The sequence below is a fragment of the Carassius auratus genome, chromosome 7 (assembly GCF_003368295.1).
Source record: "Carassius auratus strain Wakin chromosome 7, ASM336829v1, whole genome shotgun sequence".
Classification (NCBI taxonomy): Eukaryota; Metazoa; Chordata; class Actinopteri; order Cypriniformes; family Cyprinidae; genus Carassius; species Carassius auratus.
The window spans coordinates 24,332,375-24,357,327 of NC_039249.1; the positions used below are offsets into that span (position 1 = coordinate 24,332,375).

General features: G+C 37.3%; 2 protein-coding genes across 2 annotated transcripts in view; one reads left to right on the forward strand and one right to left on the reverse strand.

The window, feature by feature from the left end:
* Positions 1-24,953, forward strand: part of LOC113106275 (microtubule-associated protein 1A-like) — a 1,143,919-nt gene that overhangs the window by 896,792 nt on the left and 222,174 nt on the right.
* LOC113106281 (protocadherin-7-like) overlaps positions 5,219-24,953 on the reverse strand; it is a 114,271-nt gene continuing 94,536 nt past the window's right edge. The window contains 1 exon segment of the mRNA XM_026268028.1: positions 5,219-6,229. Within this exon segment, the coding sequence (XP_026123813.1) occupies positions 5,805-6,229 (425 nt within the window). The 3' untranslated portion in view covers positions 5,219-5,804.

Below are 24,953 nucleotides of genomic sequence, written 5' to 3' on the forward strand. Positions count from 1 at the left end.
TTAAATGGCGCTGTTCAAAATATCAATACAGCAATATATTGAGATGCATTCCTTGCTGATTCACGTATAGATATAGATGGTTATGTATTGATACAGCAGCAAATGCTTTGATGCAGTTTTGAAAAAGAAACAATAGAGAAGACAATTTTAAGTTTAAAATAATAATAGCTATGGGATTAGAAACTGTAATGTCTTAAATTGTCCCAACCTGATGGCTTTTTCTTCTCTGTTCTACAGAATAATTAAGAACAGCTGTTATAGTAAAAACTATAGAAAACACTTGTGCCTCTACATTTTCCTCTTTCTCACCAGCCTCTGTCTCCTGGCTTGCTGTTACCTGATCTATATATATCTATATATATATATATATATATCTATATATATATATATATATATATATATATATATATATATATATCTATATATATATATATATATATATATATATATATATATATATATATATATATATATATATATATAAATCTGGTGACAGTTCAGGCCATGAAGTGGTTCAACTTTACTTTCATGTTCAACAAACCACCTTGATGTGTGTATTGGTGCATTATCATCTTGATACATGGCACCACTTTCAGGGTACAATGTTTGAACCATTAGGTGCTCATGGTCATCCAGAATGGTTCGGTAGTCATTGGCATGTGACCCATCAAGCACAGTAGGTAATGGCATTAACTTGCAGCCCAACCCATCACTGATCCACCCCTGTGCTTCAATTTGGGCATGCAACAGTCCAAATGGTAAGCCTGTTTAGGGCTTCTCCAGATTGTAACTCCCATGGATGTGGGAAAAACAGTGAAGGTGGAATCATCATACAACGATACATGTTTCACATGATTTTCACTGCCATCGAGTTCACTCATCAGCATCACTAGTTATCCACACACCTCATCAAGCTTCACACTCTTACTGATTTTAAGGTAAAGTCACTTATATATCATAAACGCACACACACACACACACGCACACACACACACACATGCATGTATACACATGTATGTGTGTGAGTGAACAACTCATTTGAATACTGGAATCTCTGGAATAACGCATAAACACAATTACACTCAAAATCATTGTGAAATTTAGTTTCATCTTAATTTTTGTTGTTCCGCATTTGGCCCACTTCTCACAAAAAAAAAAAAAAAAAAAAAAAAAATGCTGCTACATTGGTTATTACAGATAAGTACATAATAATCTAAACAAAGCATATTTATAATCTCTGGGCACACTGTTTAAAACTAATTTTATTTGAACATTGACAAAATCACAGTACAGCGAAATGTTTCATAAAAACATTTCTGAATGAACTATACATTGTAGTGTGATTACATAAAAAAATAGATAGATAGATAGATAGATAGATAGATAGATAGATAGATAGATAGATAGATAGATAGATAGATAGATAGATGGATGGATAGATAGATAGATAGATAGATAGATAGATAGATAGATAGATAGATAGATAGATAGATAGATAGATAGATAGATAGATAGATAGATAGATAGATAGATAAAACAAGTGTGGTACTGATTTGTACTGTTATATTCTACATATTTCACTGGATCTTTTGGATGAGTCACAAGCACTGATTATCAGTCTGAACTGTGACTTTGAGCTTTGTTCTATATCAGAGTCTAGACACTGTTTTAATGTACTGTTTAAGAACTGTTTAAGTCTGTTTAGGAATTCATTAAAACTAAACTGTGCTATGATTATCTCTGATTGATGATTGACACTCAATGAAAGTTTTAACAGCATTGGGAAAATGTAAAATGCTATCTGCTCTCTAATCATTTCTGAACTCTACTGGATGCTGATGTTTTGACATCACAACTTAGCAAAGTAAAAGGCTTTATTTATAGGTGTGTTGCTTGCCAGCCTGTGCTGGCTACGTAAGTGTGCTGTATGACTTGCGATTCATGTAAAATGTATTACCGAGTGGCATTTGTTTACCACCAGAAATATATATATCGTCCCCTTGGAATTATAAGGTTCTATCTGACATTTTTGTCAAACTTGAGTTATTCACATTTTCTTATTCTGTGTCAACATGTTAACATTATGTGATATATTTTTTTAATGTTGTGTACATAATGAGATTTTTATTTAAAAAACAATAAGGTTTATTCATTTGATTGTTTGTTTCCAATCATAAATTAAAGATATAAAAAAAAAAAAAAAAAAAAAAGAAAGAAAGAAAAAAACACACAAAAACAAATCCGGCAACTGTAGTATCATGGTATACTTTAATTTCTGCAGAGACAAAAATGACAAGCAATTTATTTACAGAAATACCTGTACAAAAGCAAAAAATATGTAAAATAGATCATAAATAGAGGTGGGCTTGCGCTCAGTACATTTGCCATGTTCAGCTAAGCTGCGTGCATAGTGACTCCTAATAAAACAATGATTAAAATCAATCCTCAATTCTACATCAACATCCAAGTCAAAGGACAAATAGAGTATGAGTTAAATTACTTTTTTTTTTTTTTCATAACCTGTGATGTGTCCTATGACCTAAGTGCTACAGCCTAAGTCTTATATCTTCTAAGCTGAAAGCTCAAGGAACACACACCTCAGAGTGCAAACAACGATTAAACAAAAGTAATTTAATCATGTCGATAACAATGTTAGATGTCCTTTAAGAATTAAGGTGCAGACGTTCTCCAGGCATGTACAGTAGTCTCATCCGTGTTTTTTTTTTTAATATATAGTAACTGCCATATACTCCTACTTTTTCTAATCAGCTGATATATATATATATATATATATATATATATATATATATATATATATATATATATATATATATATATATATATATATATATATATATATATATATACCGTATAGTCCTCTGAGGTGTGTGTCCCATTCACAAACCTTTGGAGCTTTGTTTCTTCTGCCGTCTCATATCATGGAAACGGCAGAATTGCTCAAAGTGTGCTAGCTTCATCCCTAAAGGACACCGTGTTTGCTCTTTTTTTGCTGTGCCGCCATCACAGTATCATATCATTACTGATCTTTTTCGAAATGTCGCTTTCATGACTAAAGTTATCCTTGCGGTTTGGACGTGTGACCATGCTAACTTTGAAATGGATGGATATACCAGGGTATCACCTATGACATGTACAGTTGGTACTCTTCAATATACTTGACAATGTTTGACTGAGCTTACTTAAAGAAGCCACAAGATAAAAGCTTTTGCTAATTGAAAGTCTATCATAATAAAATTGCCAGAACTGTAGTTTTAGAATAAAGTATTCTTCCTTCACTTTTAGAAAGCATCTCAGTACAATTGGTTTCATACTGGTTAAAACCAACGGGTCATACCAATAAAGGTACAAAAAGGCACAGTTGCATATCTTGCATTCACTCTATAGTTATGTTTTGAATTTTTTTTTCTTCTTTTCTTTTTTACAGAAGCACTACATATACAACGTGGCACTGGGAAGGAAAGGGAAAGATATGACTGATGAGATCTGAAGAGGGCATCATTATGAGCGTATATTTGAAAATCAAATAGAACAGAGAGTTGTGAGGTACGTTAGACTCCTTCAAATTGTTTTGGAATCAAGTTTCACAACTAATTTTCTACATAATGAAAGGTACTTTTCTGTGAAAGGAATATAAAAATTACAGAACCAATGGATAAAAGTACATGTGCAATGAAAGAAAATTATAAATAAATCAGATAAGCAACGGATGATATGATGGTTAAATAAATCAGTGAATCACGAATGTGTATGATTCTTTTTCATCCTCGTCAAATCAATATACATAGGCATACTACAATGTCTAGTGTCTGTTCGTAACAAACGCAAGCAGTGGACTTCCATGTTCACGGGGTATGATATTTGTACACTTTTTTTTTTTTTTCTTTCTTCATAATAAGTGTAGATTCCCTTTAAACGTGCATTTAAAATTACATATCTATGTATACAGTTTGTAAGCATCAGAGCACTTCTTTTAAACACGAGTAGTACATACAGACTACAGATCTGGAAGCTGCAAAAAAGGCAGTCCGTTCAAACTCAATGAACCATTAACAAACAAAACAAACAAAACAAAAAAAATGCAATTGCATCTGAAAAATTTACCTCCATTTTAAAAGCACGGATGCCATGGTATACTAAACCCTCTTGTAAATGGTTTGGGATAGGCCCATGATGCATGTATAAGTGTGCACGTGGTTTCCCCACATTGCACTGGAACATATGTGAAGGTAATTAAAGCAACATGTGACCTAAAAAGGAGCTGTCCTGTCCCAGTTCTTTGAGACATCACGTCATGTTGTTCCCGATACTTTGGTTATACAGCGGCATCATGTGTCGCATTGCAATCGCTCCTATCGTGCCTGTAGTAGCCGAACTTTGAATGTGATTGTACAAGTAGTCGGTTCACTCTGACTGCTACATGAGGGACACGAATTCTCATCCTTGATTACTCTTCTAAGTGTGTGAGATTGAGAGTGAATCTGTTGAATGAGTTTATTGCTCTATTTAACATTCATACTAGGAATGTTACACAGGGCCAGCCCAAGCTCTTCAGCAGGGCAATATTATTAAACTAATTCACCCCAGCAGCATATCCAAATAGTGTTCAGGTGGCTTTATGGGATAATTATAATGTGTATGTACAATGTGCAGATCAATTGTGTGTGTTTTTAAGTGTTTGTGTCTGGAGGCCATCTTGAGACCACAAAAACTTCAGCATAGTTTCACACATCTAGAGAGGGATGAGCCTTAATTACACAAACCCATGGAATTCAGGCAAATAACTGACAAGCTCTGCAATGTAAAGAACTTCCATCTACTTCAAGAGGTGCATGTGAGCGGGATGAAAACGGGTCGCTCATGAATTCAATGCGTGTGTCCAGAGTATGTTTACAGATTATATATATATCTATATATGTATATGTACAATACTTCACCCACACGACAAAAAAACGTGCATTAGTGGATCTGTGTATGCTTGTGTTCCTTCACGTGTACATAAAGTTGATAGGCACACAGGTAAACTTGCTTCTCACGCTGTAAGTTCGTCAGCGCATACGCCGTTCACTTGCGCCATTTGAGTATCTACAAACCCTTGTAAAAGGCTAAAGTCAATGACGACGTACGAAACGCTCCGACATCATGTAGAAATGCCATCACTGATCATTGTACGATGATTGTCGTCCATCATTAGCCTGTCTTTTTTTTTTTTTTTTTTCTTTGTTAATGGGATTGGTTGTCCGGACAGTTCAGTACTTCGACTGATTGCATATGGACATAATACATCCACATAAAAACACTCCCGCCCACCCCCCCAAAATTAAAAACGGATTAAAATACAGAACCAGTCTCATCGGATCACGTTCAGTTATAAAAACAAACACAAAAAGGTATAGTCCAGGTCCATTTCAAGGGGCACACACTCTTAAGGGGCTAGATGATGCATGCATGTTTAGAAAGAGGTCTACAGAAACCAGGCAGCACTTTGGGGAAGTCTACGAGCCCAATACGCTAGCAGCAAAGTTGCACTGATCCACCAACATTCCCTTCTCTCCACCTCGGCCACTTCCCCCTCCTCCGCCTCATCCTTCTCACACACATTTACAACATGTAATTCCACAGTTTTTACTCAGACGGCTATTTAAGTTTGAAAGTAGCAACACACTAGTTGTGCGAGCAGTTTGAGGAAAATCCATGTTGCTTTTGTTTAAGGGTTTGGTTTGCTAACAGCATCTCTGACCATGCTGAGTCACTGTCATCGTCCCTTCGCAGTCGTTGTGTGTCAATTACAGGTAAACTTCCCGCCTGGTGAGAGTTCCGCATTGCGTCGGCTTGTATTCACCCGTGGGCGCTAGCGGAATCTCCTCGGTGGGGCGAGATGTTTCCTCGCTGGCAGAAAATCCAGCTGAACTAAAGGTGTCGTAGGATGAGGAGGAGGAGGCCATCTTCTTGTTAAGGAGATTACGGTTACGGTCGCCCAGCAGGTGTGAGGGGTCCCCGTTGGCAACAGCTAGGGTCTCCTGGCTGCCAGGCTGTTCGGCAACGCTGCCCCCGGGGGAGGTCATGAAGGTGGAGAGTTTGGGAGGGGTGGCCTTGGGCCTACGTTCAGGCGAGGTGCGCACAGGCATCCAGCAGGCATCCGAGTGGCCATATTCGTCACACTCCCGCGTGCATTTACCCGTCATAGCTACGTCAGGCAGGGGCCGAGAGTCTGGGGGAAACAGAGAGAAAGAGACAGAAGCGGTGGAACATTAATGACGCTATCTGGCTGTATACAACTGGAGAAACTGAAGAAAACACTGAAATACTGACACACACACACACACACACACACACGCACACTGAAATAATAATAAAATAACTGTGGTATGTGTCTCATGAAATTGACTTAGAATCGTAAGTGTTCAACAAATGTTTTTGATCAGCTTTGTGGAATTTTTTATTCATTTTTTAATCACTGTAATGTCATGATAAACACATACCACAGCACACACAACAATGGAAAAGTACATACACGAACAACAACACTTAAAGCTAAAAAACAAATTAAACAAAAGAAGAAATAATGTGAGCTCTAAAAAGAAGACCATGCTTTGAAAACGTGGGGCAATTCTACTGTTCCATGACTTCTGACTTCTAAACTAATAACCTGAATTTATCTCTAATAACTGTGTGTGTAGTCGATGTGCTTTTATGCGAGTGTCGTGTATGCGTCATGTTTTTTTTATGTGTCAACTAATAGCTGAATCTACAAAGGCAATCAAATTTTAGGAAAGTTGTGCGGGAAAGAAGTCAATGTGTCTTATTCTAGTTTAATCCCCTCCTTGGCCTGAGGGAACACCTACAGTGTACTTATGGAGCGACATATTGGAGGATTTGCTGCAAAGTGTTGTGCTATTGGGTTACATCTCACATCTCACGTATGTAAGTAAAAAGGATTATACAAGCCTTTTCTAAAGGCTCTAACTGTTACGCATCTGAATGATTAATTATTTTCCCAGGCTGGGAGAAGAGATTTTAGATTCGAAGCCACAAAGCCATGAGTATCCTTAACATCTCATATCTCTTCTATTCAGAATGTCTTCTAAACGGATATAATTCTGTTTACACTTTTAAACACTTGAAAAGCAAACAGATAACCATCAGATGCGCCAAAAGTCTATGCACAAACAAGGTTGAATATGAAGTTCACTAAGCTGAAGTGCACACAAACACTAAATGCTGAAATCCCTAAGCTTCGATGCCAAAGCACAAAGCTGCAAATGTTAGAGATGGTCGGTTAATGACCAAACGTGAGGTATGGCACAAGCAAGAGAGGGTGAGTGCAAATCTAAAAAAAAAAAAAGAAAAAGAAAAGAGAAAGCATGCTGCCTTTTGTTGAAGAGCAAAATTTTGGGTTAACCATGGCTTACTTTTAATGTTCTTTTTCTCCTGCAAAGAAAGAATAGGGTAGAATCACTGTTCGGTCCCTTCACAGTGCAATGCTATGTAAGATTAATCAATTTAGTGAAAGGTATCAGACAAAAAATAAATAAATAAATAAAAAAAATCACAATGTGTTGCAGTTATCTGAGAATCAATTGAATACATGGCATGATTTCAAAAAGTGTCTTCTATGGTGGACCATACAAATATATTAATTGACAGATTAAGAAAAATTAAGAGTTAGATAAGAAATAAATTCATCTATACAAGAGCAACAAACGTGTTGCTCCCCAGCCTACTTTACTGCTAAGCTTTTAAATTTCAGGAAAATAAATGCTGCAAAAAAGAACGAGTGCTATGAATGGCGTTCTTCAGTCAGCCATCACAACAGGCTGGCATTTAAACCCACTCAGGCGGTCTCTCAAGACTGTTCAGGATACCAGTTGCCACAAAACGATTTAGCATCCTTGTCCAATTACGACCATTTGCTGACCTCAAGCGAACCCCCAAACATGGCCTCCTGACCTCAAGGCCAGACTATAATGCCTGAAGAGCTCCTGTTAACCTTAGTGGCGGTCTCTGCGGTGTGGTTGCAATGTGGGCAAGTAAGGGTTAGTTGCGACCTACTGAGACACCAGACCACAGAAAGAGTTCAGTGCCGCTTCCTGTGCGCTTTTATGAGACCGTAAGGCTGGATTGCTGCCCAGTGTCTAGGGAGAGGTGTGGATGTACGTTCGCCCCACAAAGCTCTGTCATGCATCAATGCACGCTCAGTCAAGCGACGGTACCTCAATAGCACTAATAACAAAGATGAGTGTGTAGGCTCCAATCTGCAGGACGTCGATATGCCACCGCAATGTTAATGCTTCAGACAGGGATTACAAAATGGCTGGATAAATCTTATATGACAGTTAATGTGTTCAAAGACGCATTAAGAACTGTAACAGGTTATTCACATACACGACTGTCAGGAAGATGTCAGCGTGTGATCAGAAGCTCATCTCTTTTAAACACTGTGCAAAGGAAACTTTGTAAGGAATTGGCAGGGAAAAACGAAAAGCTAATGTGTTTTCAAAACTTTATTTAGTTCAGGGAACAAAAAAGAGAGAAATTCTGAATGATGTGAAAAAGAAAGAAAGAAAGAAAGAAAGAAAGAAAGAAAGAAAGAAAGAAAGAAAGAAAGAAAGAAAGGCTTGTGAAAGAATCATTTAGACTTTTGTAAACTAGATCCACTTATTCATTTGTTCAAAAGAATCGCACACTTTTAATGCAGTATATGGGAAGGCATGTCCAGAATTTTCTTCAGAAAAGTCATTCAGACTTGTGTGAAATGGATCAGTTGATTCATTAAAGAGTTTGCTCAAAAGAACAGACAGATATTTATTTTTCTCTCATTGACATGCCAAGGAGAACTAGACCAGCATTTCAGTGAATGAAAAGCTATCCAGTGCTTCACGTTTATAAAACAGAAAAGATTAGCCAGAATGTTCTAAAAAAGAAAAGAAAAGTTGGGAAAAGTCGTACTGGTTTGGAATGATGACAGAATGTTCATTATCTTCCGGAGTATAACTGTCCTTCAGACTAAAGTGATTCAACATCTAGCATTTTCCAACAACCTAGTATTCTGTACACATAGAGCTGCAAGTCCAGCCAGTTTTGATTGTTAGTGTTCAGTCGATGAACATTTCATGCCGATCAGTCTTTCAGACCACTACCGCATCTCCACAGCTTCACAACTCCAATGTCTGGCTTTCATACCACTCCGGTCCCTCAAGGCCGTACATTGGCTTTTCATCTATCGCTTACTGTGCCATCTTCAGCAATTGTTTCCTCCAGTGGAAAACAACAAAAAGAGCCGCATGCGTGAGAGCGGTACTTCATTAGTGCTCCTTGCACACCACTGCCATACAGCCTGTTACTGTAGGCTACGCTTCTGTAAAACTATTTCGTCATTAACTCTATTAACTATATATTACATTATACACATACATTTCACAAAAATGCATTTTATTTTTTAGTCTGAGCATTGGAAAATACTTAGGAAAGTTTTTAATGTCAGAGATGGATGGATTTTTATACATTAGATAATTTTGTCTGTTATCCATTCTGCTTGTGTGCTGAAGCATTCAAGTGAAATTTATAAGTGCTGGCATATTAAGTATAGTTTCCTGTTCAATGTTCTTTTTCTTGCCTAAAAGTTTGTTCTCTCCCAGCTTATGCAATCCTTTTATTTTTTTCAGCCTAGTCTTAACTAGATTTTGTCTTTTGCTAGTTTGTGCACCTATTTTAGGTTCCCTTCTTAGAACAGTTTTGTCCAATAATCTCATTGCAAATGGAACAGAACATTGCCTGATTTTAGGCAGGAGTTAATGTAATATAACAGCATGTAATTGTGATTTGCACAATCTCTGTCTCCCTTCCAGCTCATTATGGAAGTAAGATGGAGACCATTTAAGATGTCACTCAAAGATGGACTCTGAAGCAGCAATAATTCAGAGCATTTAGATGGGGGGCAGACACAGGTCAAAATTGCATTGAGATGAATTCAATCATTGCTAGAATGGCATTGCCTTCTCCTTGTTTCATTGAAATGAACGTCTTACAAGAGTGAATAAGTCTGAAATCCACTGATCCATTTACATTCATCTCTCTCTCTCTCTCTTATATATATATATATATATATATATATATATATATATATATATATATATATATATATATATATATATATATATATATATATATTAACTTTTTTACTATGTTAACATTAGCGGAACTAAATGTCTATGGCTTGCAAAGCCAAAATACATTTTTTTCCTTTCAAATTCTCCCTAAAAAACCCTTTGGCTTTAAATGTGACCCCAAGCCACTTTTAAAACTCGGTTTTGAGCCTGAAAAGCGAGGCTTTGGAGACAGCAAACAAAGGGGGCCATATTCGGGCCTCTAGCCCAGGGCAGAGCGAATGTCGCCGGGCTGCAGAAAAGCCGGAAACGCATGCGGCTCTGTGGCACGCTAACTGTCACTCCGTATAGTGGGCTTTTCTGCCGACGGGGGCTCGGAGTATAATGCCTGCCATTTTCCACAGCCAGTCCTTTTGAATAACTCAAAAGAAACATCCACTCTTCTCCGACTGAGGGTTTGAAAACGAGAGATCAGGGGAACGGCGGGAGGGGGGAACGGAAGATATGGCTCTCAGAGCTATTCTGTGAGTTAATTACGTGTGGACAAAAGTGGATTCCCTGGCGCAGTTGGAGCTCTGCTGTTGTGTGGCTGGTGGCAGGGTTCTGGAAAGCTGTAAGTGGGCCAGAGGCTCAGCTAATTGACAAGGATATGAGGATTTTGTAATCTATGTGTTTGGGTGTGTGTGTATTTTGTCCTGCTGTTTAAGGCTTAATGCCTAGCTTTTCTAGCACGCGTGAACGTGTTTGTGCGTGAAAGCATTAGTCGTCCTTTTATATTTTCAGCGCTCTGCGTGTGCATGTGTTTTCATCTTCTGCAAGTTAAGCCTCGTCCCTCAGAGGCCCGCTGAACTACAGGCTGCTCTTTTGCTCTCTGTTTTCCGGATGGGAGGCCCTGCCAAAACATAACTGCCAGCCAGAATTTGCTGACCCTTCTGTCCAGTCGCTCTGTGTGTGTCTGTGAGAGAGAGACTGTCTAAAATCTCAGCGGAATCCACAAGATTATTCAACAGATAAACAGCATTTACAGAATAGCATTTGCCACATGTGTTCACGCGCACGATAACATGTGCCTCGACAAACCGCAAGAAGAAGTGTCAATGTCAAGTAATGCTGCTGTTCACACTGGGAGAGAAATACAGCATGAAATGACTAAATCATTGCCAACAAGAACATATTTAAAGGGATAGTTCACCACCTAAAATATTTTTTTTTGTCATCATTTGCCCTCATGTAAAATCTACCTACCCCAAATGGTATTCAATTAACTGTGAAAAAATTTAACTTTTGTTTTGTTAAAACAATACAAATCAACTACAAGGAACAACCTTTTTTTTTTTTTTTTTTACATCAAGAACACTGCCATCTCACATTTCCCCTTTTTTTTTTGTCAACTTTTCAAATCTGACAGCTCTTCAGCTTCCGTAGCCTTATGGGATGGCAAAGTGTCCACTTGTTTCACACATCACAATCTCAGCAGATGCTGTACATCACATTGGTATTGTTCACCTACTGTATCATTACATCTCGCTGGCATATTGCTTTTTGGTTGCAGTGTAGCAGTGAAATACACATATTGAGACACCAGTGTCTCTCCATATCTTTGCAACAACAGGGATGTTTTGTCCCTCTGTGAATGTCCCTGTCTGTTTTCTCTTGCACCTAAAATCAGCCTCTAAGCAGCATCACACTCTTTCTCTTAGCGAGATTAAAACCCCTCTTTAACACATTATCTTGTCTTTGTCCACAGATGCTTCACGAGTTTTATATTTTCATTAGGAGGCGTCTGCACAAGAGATGCTTGTTCTTTTCACCAGACACCACTGAAAAGGCTAGAATATTGAGGGAAAAGAAAAACGAGGGACACTGTTCTTTTCTTTCCAGTTAGTGCTGTCCATTTGATTCAATAATGCTGAACAGCCCTTGTAGACTCATTAGGCTGCTGATCTCATGTTCTCTCTGTCACTTTCTTTATGTCTTTGCACACTGTGGACACCAAGACTCATGCTATCACATCTGCCATCCAACTTCACTTTTATACACAAACAGTGACACCCAACCAAAACAAACAAACAAACAAACAAACAAACAAACAAAAGTATATAGACAATTACATTCTTAAAAATAAATGTTCTTTGTTGTCATCAGTAGTTCCATTTAGAATCCTTATCATCAATGGAACCTTTAAAAGGTTATTTAGAGTGAAATATATATATATATATATATATATATATATATATATATATATATATATATATATATATATATATATAAATTATTAAGTTTTTACAATTAAGGAAAACAAGGCTATTTATTTGAAAAAAAAAAATCTGGTTGTCAAAAAAATTGTGGATCATCTTCATATTTAATGTGAAGAACTAAAATTAAAGTTCAGACAATTTTTGAGGCCATATGACCGATATTAGCAGTGTCTCTGATGAGCAAACAGAATAATTTAGCTATCAAAAGTAACTTTTTAGCGCTTTCCCTTGGAAATTCCCGGCAAACTGACAGCATAATGCCCTCTAATAGCATTAGACGAGGTAACGCAGCAGTCAGCTCACGAGTGCTTTAGCTGAGCTAGCGTGATGGGCGAGAATGAGCCGGTAGAGCTTCAGGAGGACTAAGACCGCTGTTGACCTGGTTTGCTTCAGTAACCTCAGCGTTGCACTGCATATGCTTACAGCGGTGCTGCATCAGTGAGCCAGGACAACAGAGTGTACAGTAACACAACAGCAGAAGAAGAACCATGTCAGACATGGTGCAATGATGTGCGGTGGAGTGATGTGTGTATTTATTTTCCTCTCTTGCACTCCTGTCTCTTTCTCTATCTCTACATCAGACTCGGCCCACAGCCTGCGTATCGATATGAAAGAAAATTAGATCCTTGCTTCCCAGATGTCTCTCTTAGTAAGCCTAATAACCTCATGTCTTATAAATGTAAATGTTTCTTGCAGTTTCAGAAGAGATCAAAATCTTAAATCATAAGTCGATATTTCAATATAATCTCAGATGTTCCTTATTCCAATCCCTCTAAAATAATCAAAGCTTCTGAGCTACTGTATAGTAATAACAAGCTCTACACTCTTACAGTTGTGCATGTCATTTATTTGTGTAACAATTATTATTATTATTATTATTATTATTATTATTATTATTATTATTATTATTATTATTATTATTATTATTATTATTATTAACAATGTAATACGATTTTAATAAAACTAAAATAAAATGCATTAATTATTATTATTATTATTATTATTATTATTATTATTATTATTATTATTATTGAGCAGACATAACAGCAACTTCTACTAATATATATGAACAAATAAATAAATAAAATTAAATGCCTGGCTCCATGTGGTTATGTGGTATAAGTGGTGGAAATGTTAATTAAAAACATGTAAAGTAAAATAAATAGATACAGAAGTAATAATAATAACAACAACAACAACAATAATAATAATAATAATAATAATAATAATAATAATAATAATAATAATAATAATAATAACCACATACAAAATACCCGCAATGCACCCAATTTCATCAAACTCTTTGCAAATTCTCACTAGTGTTGAACAGGTATAGGTGGCCTCTTGTGGTGCTTAAAAGCACTTGGGGAAATAATTAGTCTACCGTTAGAGCTCTCCAGCTATGATTAATTGAGCAGAGATTAACTAGCATAATTTCATTCTGCCGACTATCTCACTGCCAATTACCTAATGCGACTCCCTCTCTCGGCATCTCCCGCTCACTCCCTCTCTCATCAAAAGGCATCACGAGTCTCGGAAATGTGGTGCTGACCCTCATTTTCCTGACTTCTCATCTATCTGTCATAAAAAAGACAGAGTGTGCTCATATGCATACACAATCGCAGCACTGACATGTCTAGCTCTCTAAATTGGGAAACCAGAAGAGATTTTCACAATCCCAAAAACTACAATTATGCAGTGTACATCTGAAAAGACCAGTGAGGCTGGAACGTTCACAAATGTGGAGATAAAGTAAATGCTCCCCTCCCCCACACCCCACATTAATCAAAAACATTTCAACGGTCAAACACATTGCAAGCACTAACACATATATTACACCATTTCCATGACAAAGAGTATGAGTGATATGGTGAGAAGCATTCAGGAGGTGGACAGACAGCAACAATTGTAAAACACTGTAACATATATATATTAGAAAATGGTAGGGCTTGAGCTAGGATTGACTGTGCTAAAAGAGAGACAGATATATAGAAAGTAAGAGACAGACGGGGATTAAAATCTCACATGCGTGTGTGTTTGTGGCTGTGTGTTTCTTTTTTTTCCCCTCACTGTTGGTCTTTAGACTTCGTCTCATTGGCTCAGAACTGGGTGCCTTATCGCACGTTCCCAGACGCACATGCACAATAGCCTATTTTACACCATTAAATGCGTATTTGTCAAAATACAATTTCAATTAAATCCCACAAACCTACTGGTTTGTGCTTTGCTCCACTTACCACTGAGGGAACAGAACAGAGGATGGAATAGCTCTCTCTCTCTCTCTCTCCCTCTCTCTCTCTCTCTCTCTCTCTCTCTCTCTCTCTCTCTCTCTATATATATATATATATATATATAGCTCACATACACACATAGATGGAAGACAGGGATCGAGAGAATGAGAAGCCAAATGAAAGACAGGGACCTTGGGAGAAGGAAACTGTATTGTTTGAAGCACACAATGAAGATTGAATGATTTTCCTAACAGTGGACCACAAACAATCGTTTCTGCCATGATTTGACACGGACGCAGCATCCACTTGCATTTTTGAATTAAATAACTCAATAGTGCTGTTTTAAAACAAAGTGTCTTTACTTAATGCTACACCGGCTTATTCCTAATCGATTTATACATGGTCACAAATAAAAACTGTTTTTCCAGCACAAACAAATTCAGGTGAGAAATGGTGTCATAATGTGAGGATACTTCCAGTCGTGGATGTTACACGTTGTACAATCTCATCTCATCAACGGCGCACAACTCGCCATCCCTGCGGATATATGGACTCATAACCTCTCTGTTAGTCGACCTAACTGGCCTCACACTTCACTGCTTTGCCAGAGCAGTGGACCCTGCATATATTTCTTATGGAAAAGGGATCAGATTGAGTCACCACGTTTAAATCCTAGCATGCCAAGGGGTGTAAGAGGCTAATTAAGTAAACCGGAGATAGAGAGGGTCTAGCTGGCTGCTCCAGATCTCAAACACTGGAGGGTTTTGGCCCTTCAGGCCAGCTGAAATTGAGCGAAAATTTGCAAAATGAGCTGGGGTTCGTATTTCCGCGGGGTTAAGCCGGGAGGTCTTGATGAGATGTTCTCTGATTCTCAGTCTAGCACCTCATCAAAAGTCAAGTGAACTTTTGGAGAAAGTTCTCAGCCTAGACAGGCTTTGGTTTTATGAGGCTTTCATTAAGGACCAGTGAACTGGGCAAAGACATGCAGACTGCAAGCAACTTCCGTGGTTTGTTTTCGAGGTTTTTAACAAAGTGATTATCTGGGAAAGACAAAATGGGGACAAGCGTATATGGGCCCTGACAATATGAAGAACAACACATTCTTTTTGCCCGGAAACTGGGAAGCGTGGGAACAGATAATTGCTAAAGCATTACCGCGGCCCATTTTATGCTCTTAATTTAGCACCCAAAAAACTTTAAACTTCTCAGAATCACTCCTGTTTGAAGAGCCCTTTGTGCAAAGACACACTTTAATTCGATGGAGCCAGAAAGGTGCCACATTAAAGCCGTATACTAACTTAACTTCAAAGTAATAGCAAAATAGCTTAATGCAGTAGAGGTTTCCCTCACACTAAAGGCTTAAATTCATTTACGTGGTCCCATGATGTTAAACAGTGACATTCAGCATGCTAAAAAAAACATGTGCTTTTAAGCACCTTTATCCTCCAGCAGCCATTTTGTCATCTTAAAAACCATTTAAATGTGCATGTGAGTCATATTTTCATTTAAATCAGTAACTTCAATGAAAAAAATAATAAAGATTATTACATAAATTATATTATAAATAAATAACTATTATATTATATTATATTATATAAATGCATAAATTACATTATCATAAAGGGGTTTATTTTGCACTAACAACTGGCTTGATGTACATTATCCGGTGTATTACACGGCTATGTCCTGCATAAATAAATATCTGGGCACAAAATTGATTTGCTTGGAAATATATTATTAGTAACTACTAAAAATAAATGCAAAGCTCTTGAGAAGAAAACATTTGATAGAAAGTGGCTTTTAGCCAAGAAGAATGAACAAGTTCAAGCTAGACAAATATTTAAGGGATATGGTACAGTCATACCACTTATTATACAACTTTTCATTACATAAATAATTATGGCAACAGAATATATTATTCTAAGACAAAACTGTTTAAAAATCTCACCTATTATTATTTTTTTTTTTTTAATGTTATTCAGCATTACTACTGACAGTGGTTATTATTGTGGAAATAACACATGTGAAACGTCCTGACAGACCAATCAGATTTAAGTACTCCAGTGAGCTGATATTATATTATATTATATTATATTATATTATATTATATTATATTATATTATATTATATTATATTATATTATATTATATTATATTATATTATATTATATTATATTATATTATATTATATTATATTATTCATGAAACTACTACTTGAATTAACAGTGAAATTGTGTGTCAGAATTGGAAATACTTCTGCAGCCTCATTACATTCTAGTTTCTCAGTGTTTCTGAGCCACACATGTGACTGATATTCCTTTGCGATGGTGCACAGAGCCCTTACAGGTGTGCTGTGTTATTAGAAATGACTGTAAGCGTGAAGATGTGCCCCAATGGTGTGTCTCTTGCCTGTACCACAGGTGGCTTGAGCTAAATCAAGGCCAGTGTCAGTGCATTGTCACTGCTACACTCTCCTGAGCTGGAACTAAGATATCACTAGCCTCTATACTGTACCTGAGGACTGCTGACATGTACACTAAACACACACACACACATGTTCTGGCCACTTGCAGTGAACGTGTACAGTATGCTAGTTTAGAAGCTGAAGAGGGTTTAAATTGTGTGTAATGGCAGGTATGCTTACAATAAGAGCTAATGCTAATAACTCCATGTCTGTTTGTACAGTACATCATCTATGGGTGAGGACAGGTTTGATAAAACATTGTATGTTCACATCACACCCTATATTAAATCTCTCATTCCTGTCATATATATTTGGAAACCCTATACTCTAGGTTGGGCCAGCATGTTAACACTAGCTAAGCTAACGGCTTAAAATCTCTGCATGTATTATTAAACAGGTTTTTTAGCCTTTTCACACCCAAGCTAAAATCAGAAAAATGAGCATACTTTATTAAATGCACTTGCACAGGGGGGTTATGCCTTCGTGTCTGCAGCGATCAAAGCACCTTGCCACATCGCTTTCTCGCATTTGACTCTAATTCCTCTGGGCAAAGTGATTCAATTAAATCTTTCTCTCTCTCACACACACACACACACACACTCACACAAACTAAAATAAATGGAGAGATAGAGAACACAGCAGCAATAAAGATGGTTTTATTGGCAAAAGGGGTTCAAGTCTTCTGAACCAAACGGTCTCTTTCTGTTTAAAGCTGAGATTATTTAAAAATGTCTGAATTGGCATCAACTGGGTGTCCCAGCAATCTATTTGCATGCTTGCTTTGAAGGGAAAACAAGGTGATAGAAATATGTCAACCGGAAGAGATTTTGTCATACTGTAAGTTCCGACCCAGCCATATTTAACATGAATGCCTAGGGCTTCTGGTGTCAGCTGCTTCTAGTTAGCTATTAGCTGTATAAAACCAGTCCATTATTCTGCTTGATGCCGTTAACTGGTATTGTCATATTATTTTAATTAACTAGTATAATAATAAACACACTGGTTTGTAGCAGAAATACTGCAGTTTTACTGTTCACCACTAAAATATCTAAAGAGTCTTATATCAAGTCTTGTTTTCCCAAAAAATCTAAATTAAGTGATTTTATTCTTAAAACAAAAGAAAAAAAAAAAAATCTACCAGTGGAGAAAGAAAAATAAGCTTGTTTTCCTTTTGAATTAAGTTTATTTTTCTTTCTTTCTTTCTTTCTTTCTTTCTTTTAGATATCTGTACTGGAAAACAAATACTGAGGAATACAATTTTCAAAAGCAGAGGGGGAAAAAATGCTCTTTTACGATTGCTGGTAACGGCGTTGTTCAGTGCTCCATTATAATAGAAGCAAATTATTTCTGACACGATTTGCTAGGTTGTTTACAGTTGCATTAATACAGAATTCAAATGATTTGTGGACAAGTGCAGACTGTAGTGTACATCAGTTACTTAGTGGATTCAAATGTATCATATGTATAATGCATTATGCTATCATTCATTTATAATCCATAAAGCCTTTTCAAATGTTAAAGTTAAATTTTAAAGAACTTAAATCAGTACAGTTTAGTCAATTGAAAAAAAAAAAAAAAAAGAAATCCTGCATTAATACTTGATTGTAATATTTAAGACTGATTTACCAGCATATATATATATATATATATATATATATATATATATATATATATATATATATATATATATATATATATATATATATATATATATATAAGGTTGTTTTTGGCCAGATTCTGACGGTTGACCATTAGGAATGGCTATTTAGCAGGCTTGAAGGTTTCCGCATTTCTTCCCTATCCTACTCTCTCTCTCTCGCTCTCCTTCTCTTTCAGGTGGATTGATTTTTGCCGATTCCCACCTAGCAGTGCAACACTGATTCTCAAGCAGTGGGGCTGTGGGAAATATTTATCCTTATTGATCCAAGGGGCTGATGAGTCTGTTATGAACGCTGCAGTTCAAACAGTTTTGGTCCCACAAACATCTCTAAATATCAATCAGCTACGGGTGGACTGAGAGCCAATACTCGGATTGTTTGTGAATGCCAAGAAGGCTGAACCTGTTTTCCAAAAAGCCAAGCGTGATTTTCACTGGAGCCCTCATGCGAGACTGGACAAACACGTCAGAAGCATGTTTCCTTATAATTGTCTCTCTGTAGCGCAGCATTAAGGAAAGCGCAGACGCTGAGAGAGACAAAAAGAGAACATTAGCGGCGAGGAGAAAACATCTTCGTCGTATATAGATGAGGTGCTGGAGGGGTTTACTAGCTTTGAGCGTGGCAAGAGGGGGCGCTGATAATTCCGTCTGCTGTCATGTCATTAAAAATTCAACACCTACAGGATATTTTCTGCATCAAACTTTCATGCCATCAGGTTGTCTCGACAGCACTGGCTTCACACTCCCTAACGATGATAAAACTGATGAAAAAAAGCTCATCTTCCTGTGTGCTGTCTCTGATAAAGGCGCACATCACAGCGCGGCGCTGACAGACAGGGTACAGTAGGCAACAGTGAGCTCGGAGAGAATGCATAAAGGTTTAAGGCGGCTCATCTCTTACTTAGGTTCGCCGTGTCTCCACAATGAGAAACCACTAGGGAGACCTTAACAGCTGGAGCCTATTCCAGAAATGCAATCTGTTTCTTCTCGTTCGTATGCGTGCATGCACGCTAGCTGATTTAAGCTATCTGACTTTTAGCCGTCATACTCTTTTAAATCTCAGAGAAAAAAAAAAAAAAAATCAACAGAGTCGATCAACTCTCAGCAATAAAACTATCCACAAGTTCTCCCGTGCGCAATTGTATTACGCAAGGTCATATGGAAATCTGTCCCGTTTCCCGGCCGGCACACTGCATCACTTGTCATGCCAGCATAATAAACAACAGCAGAAAGCTCTTGATGAATTCAGCAGAGCACAGTGTTCAAAAGGCTAAGCTTGTGAAAAGTGACTTTACTTAGCAGGAGAGCGTTAAACATGCCCGCCATGAAACTAAACTCAATAAACATCTACATTCACCGCTTATCGCTTAAGATAATGTGCATTAATTGTTGTTCAGCAGCGACGCTGGTTATTGAAGAAGATTTTCGATGAAACATTTCAAATGAAGTATTCTGCCTAAAAGCGTCTTTAAACTACACCCTCATATATCACTAGAAACGTGCAGCGCATTAATCAGGATGAAATGTTGCTTTTATTTTTATTATGAGCTGAATGGTTTGGCTCTTTATCAATAGCAGTATTGGACTTTAAAGTTGGACGGGGTACAAAATAAAAATGAAATAGTACCCACGAAATGGCTCTAATAGTAGCGTGAGGCTGTCATTATAAAAAGCAATAGATTTTAACATTGCTGACGCACCACCTGAAAATCTAATAAGCAGTACATTTTCCTCCATATTCCGTGTGCAGTGAGTGAGCTGCATAGAGAGGCTGGTAATGTGCGAGGCAATTTAATAAGACTTACTCCTGGCTGTAATATTGCACAATCAACAGGGTCCACCGGGGGAAAAAAAGAATGCACACAGAGAGAATCATGCCCTGGCACACACCTCCTGCTAAAACTTCCACGGAAAGATTTCAAATGCAAGTGCTAAATACAAGTCGCATCAAAATTCATAAAGTGTGAGAGAACTGCTTAATGCACAAGCCATGTACAGTAGAAATAGCATGAGCATTCAGACAGGTTAAACATTTACCATGGCAACCATAGGTTCTGCTAAAGTACCCAACAAAAGATTGCATAGAATAGTGAAACAATCATATGGCAATGCCATATACTGAATGAATATAATATGCTTGCATTTATAGTATTTATTTAGGTGTTTCATAAAATCTCTTGTCAAAAAGAAGTGTACGTTATTGCACTGAATGTACACTTAAGTTTACTTCAAATCTTAAAATATGTACAGACGTATTTGCCGATAATATAATATCATTGCAATTAAATGCTGCTTAAGACAGTACACTTTCCTGACTATTTCTTAACACACTTAAGTGCACTCATGAAGTACACTTAAGTTCACAAAAAAATGCTCTTTGTAATTGTCAAATTAAAAGATGCACATTTTAAATGTTTAAATACACAACATGTGTTTTAACAGAATTAATGTTAAAGTATATTTTAGTTAGCTTACTTTTTTTACGTTTACTAGTTTACTTAGACTTTATTTTAAGCACCAATTCTCACTATTAACTAGCTGCTTATTAGCAAGTATATTACTAACATACTGGCTGTCTGTTAGTATTTATAAAGCAAAGATAAATGCCTTATTCTGCATGATTTTATTTCAGATCCCTTCAGATCCCTATAAACATACATAAAGTTAACAACTAACTTACTATTAATAAGCAAAAATATTAATTATTGTATTCAAATATTAAATATCGTTAAATATTATAGGCTATTGATATTAATTAATAGTTGAATATGTGTTCCCTATTCTAAAGTATCACCATAATTATATTTAAATACGTTCTTAAGTGGATAAAATTAACTAACAAATAAATATGCACTCTGGAGTTCAGTTAACTGCCTTAAATTCACATTTAAGATACATTTAAACATGCAAAAACATTGCATCCAGTACCCACTTAAGAACAGTTTTAAGTATATTATTTCTGTAATAAATATTTTTTTAATTATACACTAAAATGTACTTATTTTGTTACCATTATATATAACTTAAAACATTACCATGCTAAAATGTATTAAAAGATATTAACACAATAGCAGTTTTGGTACTTTTTTTTTACTTCGGTAAATCTGTGGTTACTGGGTATCCATGTCATTAAAAAAATTAAAAAGACAAAAAAAAAATATTACGCTGACTTTGAGGTTCACATTGTTGTAATTACTGACATTAATGTACATTTTACGAAGAAACAAATCCAGTAGCCTTGCAGCGGTACGTATGCCGACCATAATACCGATGCAGTTGGGCTGTGTGGAGTGTATGATGTTCATACATGACTGCTCTAGCTGTCTCCTGGTCTGTCGCATTCACTGACATTTACAACACAGCCCAAGCTGCCAGTGTATAATTCACCCTGGGCCATGGAGAGTGTATATTTAGGACAGGCCTATCTCGGTCAACCCCTAAAACATTCTCGCTAAACTCTCTCACACTTGACTGAAAGCCATGTCCATGCTAGCGTCTAAACATGACCCCACGCCACTGTGGGCGAGGAGCTGCACACAGAATGACAAACTCTTCTCTCACTTTCCCCTCTGCCTTCTGTTCCATCTCCTCTGTAACACCGTTGGCTTCTATTCCGTTCCTTTTCTTTTTCCATTAGCTCATGAGGAGAATTGCACATTTTCTTCACATTTAAAGGGTTAGCGGATTTGGCTATCAACATTATGCTGTAGATGAAGGCATAATGGACCGCAAAGGAGCTCCTGTGATAGGTGGATCATCTCCCACCTAATACAGACGCACTAAAAGCCATTAACTAGAGAAAGCATTCGAACCTTCCCACTCGCATTACTTCAGCAACGAGAATGGACTAACAATCAGAAGAAGTTCTCAAGAATGCAAATAAGCACAATGTGAAAAAGCTACAGCTAGAAGCCCGAAACATATCATTTCTTTCAACTTCTCCCCTACATTAGCATTTAATTTTCTCCATCGCTTAAGAGTGCTCATTATATATATTTGCTACATAAGAAATGGAGGATAAGGCGCTTGCTTAATTTGTTCTCCTCCCTCAAGGGCTTGGCTAATCTATTGTATGGCATAAAGGGCTTGTATTGTCGTACACTCTGTTGGAGGGGGTGCGAGTGCATTAGTATTATTAAAAGAATGATGAAAAGTGACTCCATCGCTCGCCGATGATGAATCACTTGGCTGTCTTTTCAGAGTCAAATGACACGGGCTGGTGAGAATCCATGTGATGTGGCAGGATTTGACCCTGCGCACACATAAAAAAATAAAATAAAACAGGAATCGTCAAAATGAAAAGAGCAGCTTTTCATAAAACAAGATTGCTCACGATTCATGTGAAAGTGCATCAGAGCTGCTAACACAGCTTCACAAACACATAAGCTGTAAGTAAGGATGCTTTATTTTCCTCTGTGTGATCTTTCGAGGCAAATAAAATATTAATAGAGCTGGAGTGCAAGTATGTGATCATTATAACAATTTCTCTGCTTGTGAAGAAAGGGAAAAGGTTTTTGTAACTGGAAATGCTGACTTGATGAAAGTAAGATATGGAATGTGGAGGAGAAAAAGACCGCTAATGTGACCCAGAAAACAAGGGTATGTGCTATATTCTGAGAATTATAATAATTATCATAACTTCATGGTTAAGATTGGGGCAGGGGTTCTCAACTCTGGTCCTTGAAGTCAGGTTCGGCCCAACCCTAATCAAACGGAACTGAACAAGCTAATAAAGTTCTTTAGGATCGCTAGAAAAGTTAAAGGAAGGTGAGTTTGATCAAGGTTGGAGCTAAGCTCTTCAGGAAAGTGGATTTCGAGTTGTGGAGGCCAGTTGAAACCTCTGGTTTAGGGTTTGGTGTAGGACTTGGGTCTCATGAGATTTCTTACAATATTGCTGTCTCATATGAATTACTTATGCAAAATATGAATTGCTTGGTTGTGCTAAAAAATAGGCTTGTTTCTGGCTTCTCAATGTATATTTTCCAAGTTAAGTGCTTTAACTTAGCGGTTAGCAAAAGCTATAGAATGTTTCGCATCCACCGCACTCAGGAGGGCTACTATTACCTGCTTTCATTTTTTATTTTTTGGGGGGGCAGGGGGGTCACTATTGGTTATAGGGCATTTTATAGAATTTCCGCAGTAAAGTATGGTAGAAGTGGGAGCCTGAAAAAGACTTTATTCTGTATTACTCTACCATTAGCTGAGAAAGCTTTTTCCACTTAGAGTGTCTGGAAGAGATGTACAGTACAGCAAAGCCAAGCAAGCTATCATTAATATTGGACAAGCTCGAGATTTCCTGCATGCATTAGTGGCGAGATTTATTGACGTCTTTGCGCCACAGATGTGACAGTTGTGCGTAGGTACTTATTCAAGAGCGAGCACTCGGAGAATGTTCTGTCAATGTTGCTCACTGGTTAACGGAACGTTTGCCAAAGGGTTCTCACTGGCATGTGTAGATTTGTGGCAACCTTTGAGCTGTAAGTCATAGCAAAGCAAGACCTCCTGTCTTATACAATAAGTCTGGACCAATTGCTGTTTTTTTACGTTGCAACCCACCTACACAGCAAGCATTTAAGTGGAAAAGTATGGTATGAATGCGTAAAAAAAAAAAAAAAAAACTTAAGACTGCAACCACCCTATCCGACTATTAATGGTTTCAAAACATGACTTGATTTTTGAATTTGCAGTAGTTGTCAGGCAAGCCCTCTCTCTCTTCTCAGAGATGGTGTTTACTACAGGAAGAGCAAATTCTGCCCTGTGGCCTCCCCTACAGATGATAATGGAACAGAGTTGCCCCATAAATATGCCACATTAGTGCCCGCTTCACATGCCGCCTATCAGACACAACACAGATAAATCCTTGTTGCTTCACCCTCAAGGACTGAACTAAAGCCGTCCATCATAAGGCACTCTCCCACACGCATACACACAGTGCTCTAAAAGAGGAGCCCTTTCGAACCTTTCACTATGTAGATGAAGTCTGCCTTTTGTCGCTGTTCATGTCAACATGAAGTACAGGCAAATAAATAAATTTGAATTTGTTATTTATTTATTTTTTTAAAGGGAAAATGGGAGGTATGTGCCCCTAGAAATATGAGCATATACAGAAAAACCTGACCATTAAACCCTGTCCTGCCTCAGGCCTACCACTCTGATCTTCCACGGACATAACAGATTTGTGTAATGGTAGATTGGCTCCCAATCTGGTTTAATATGCATG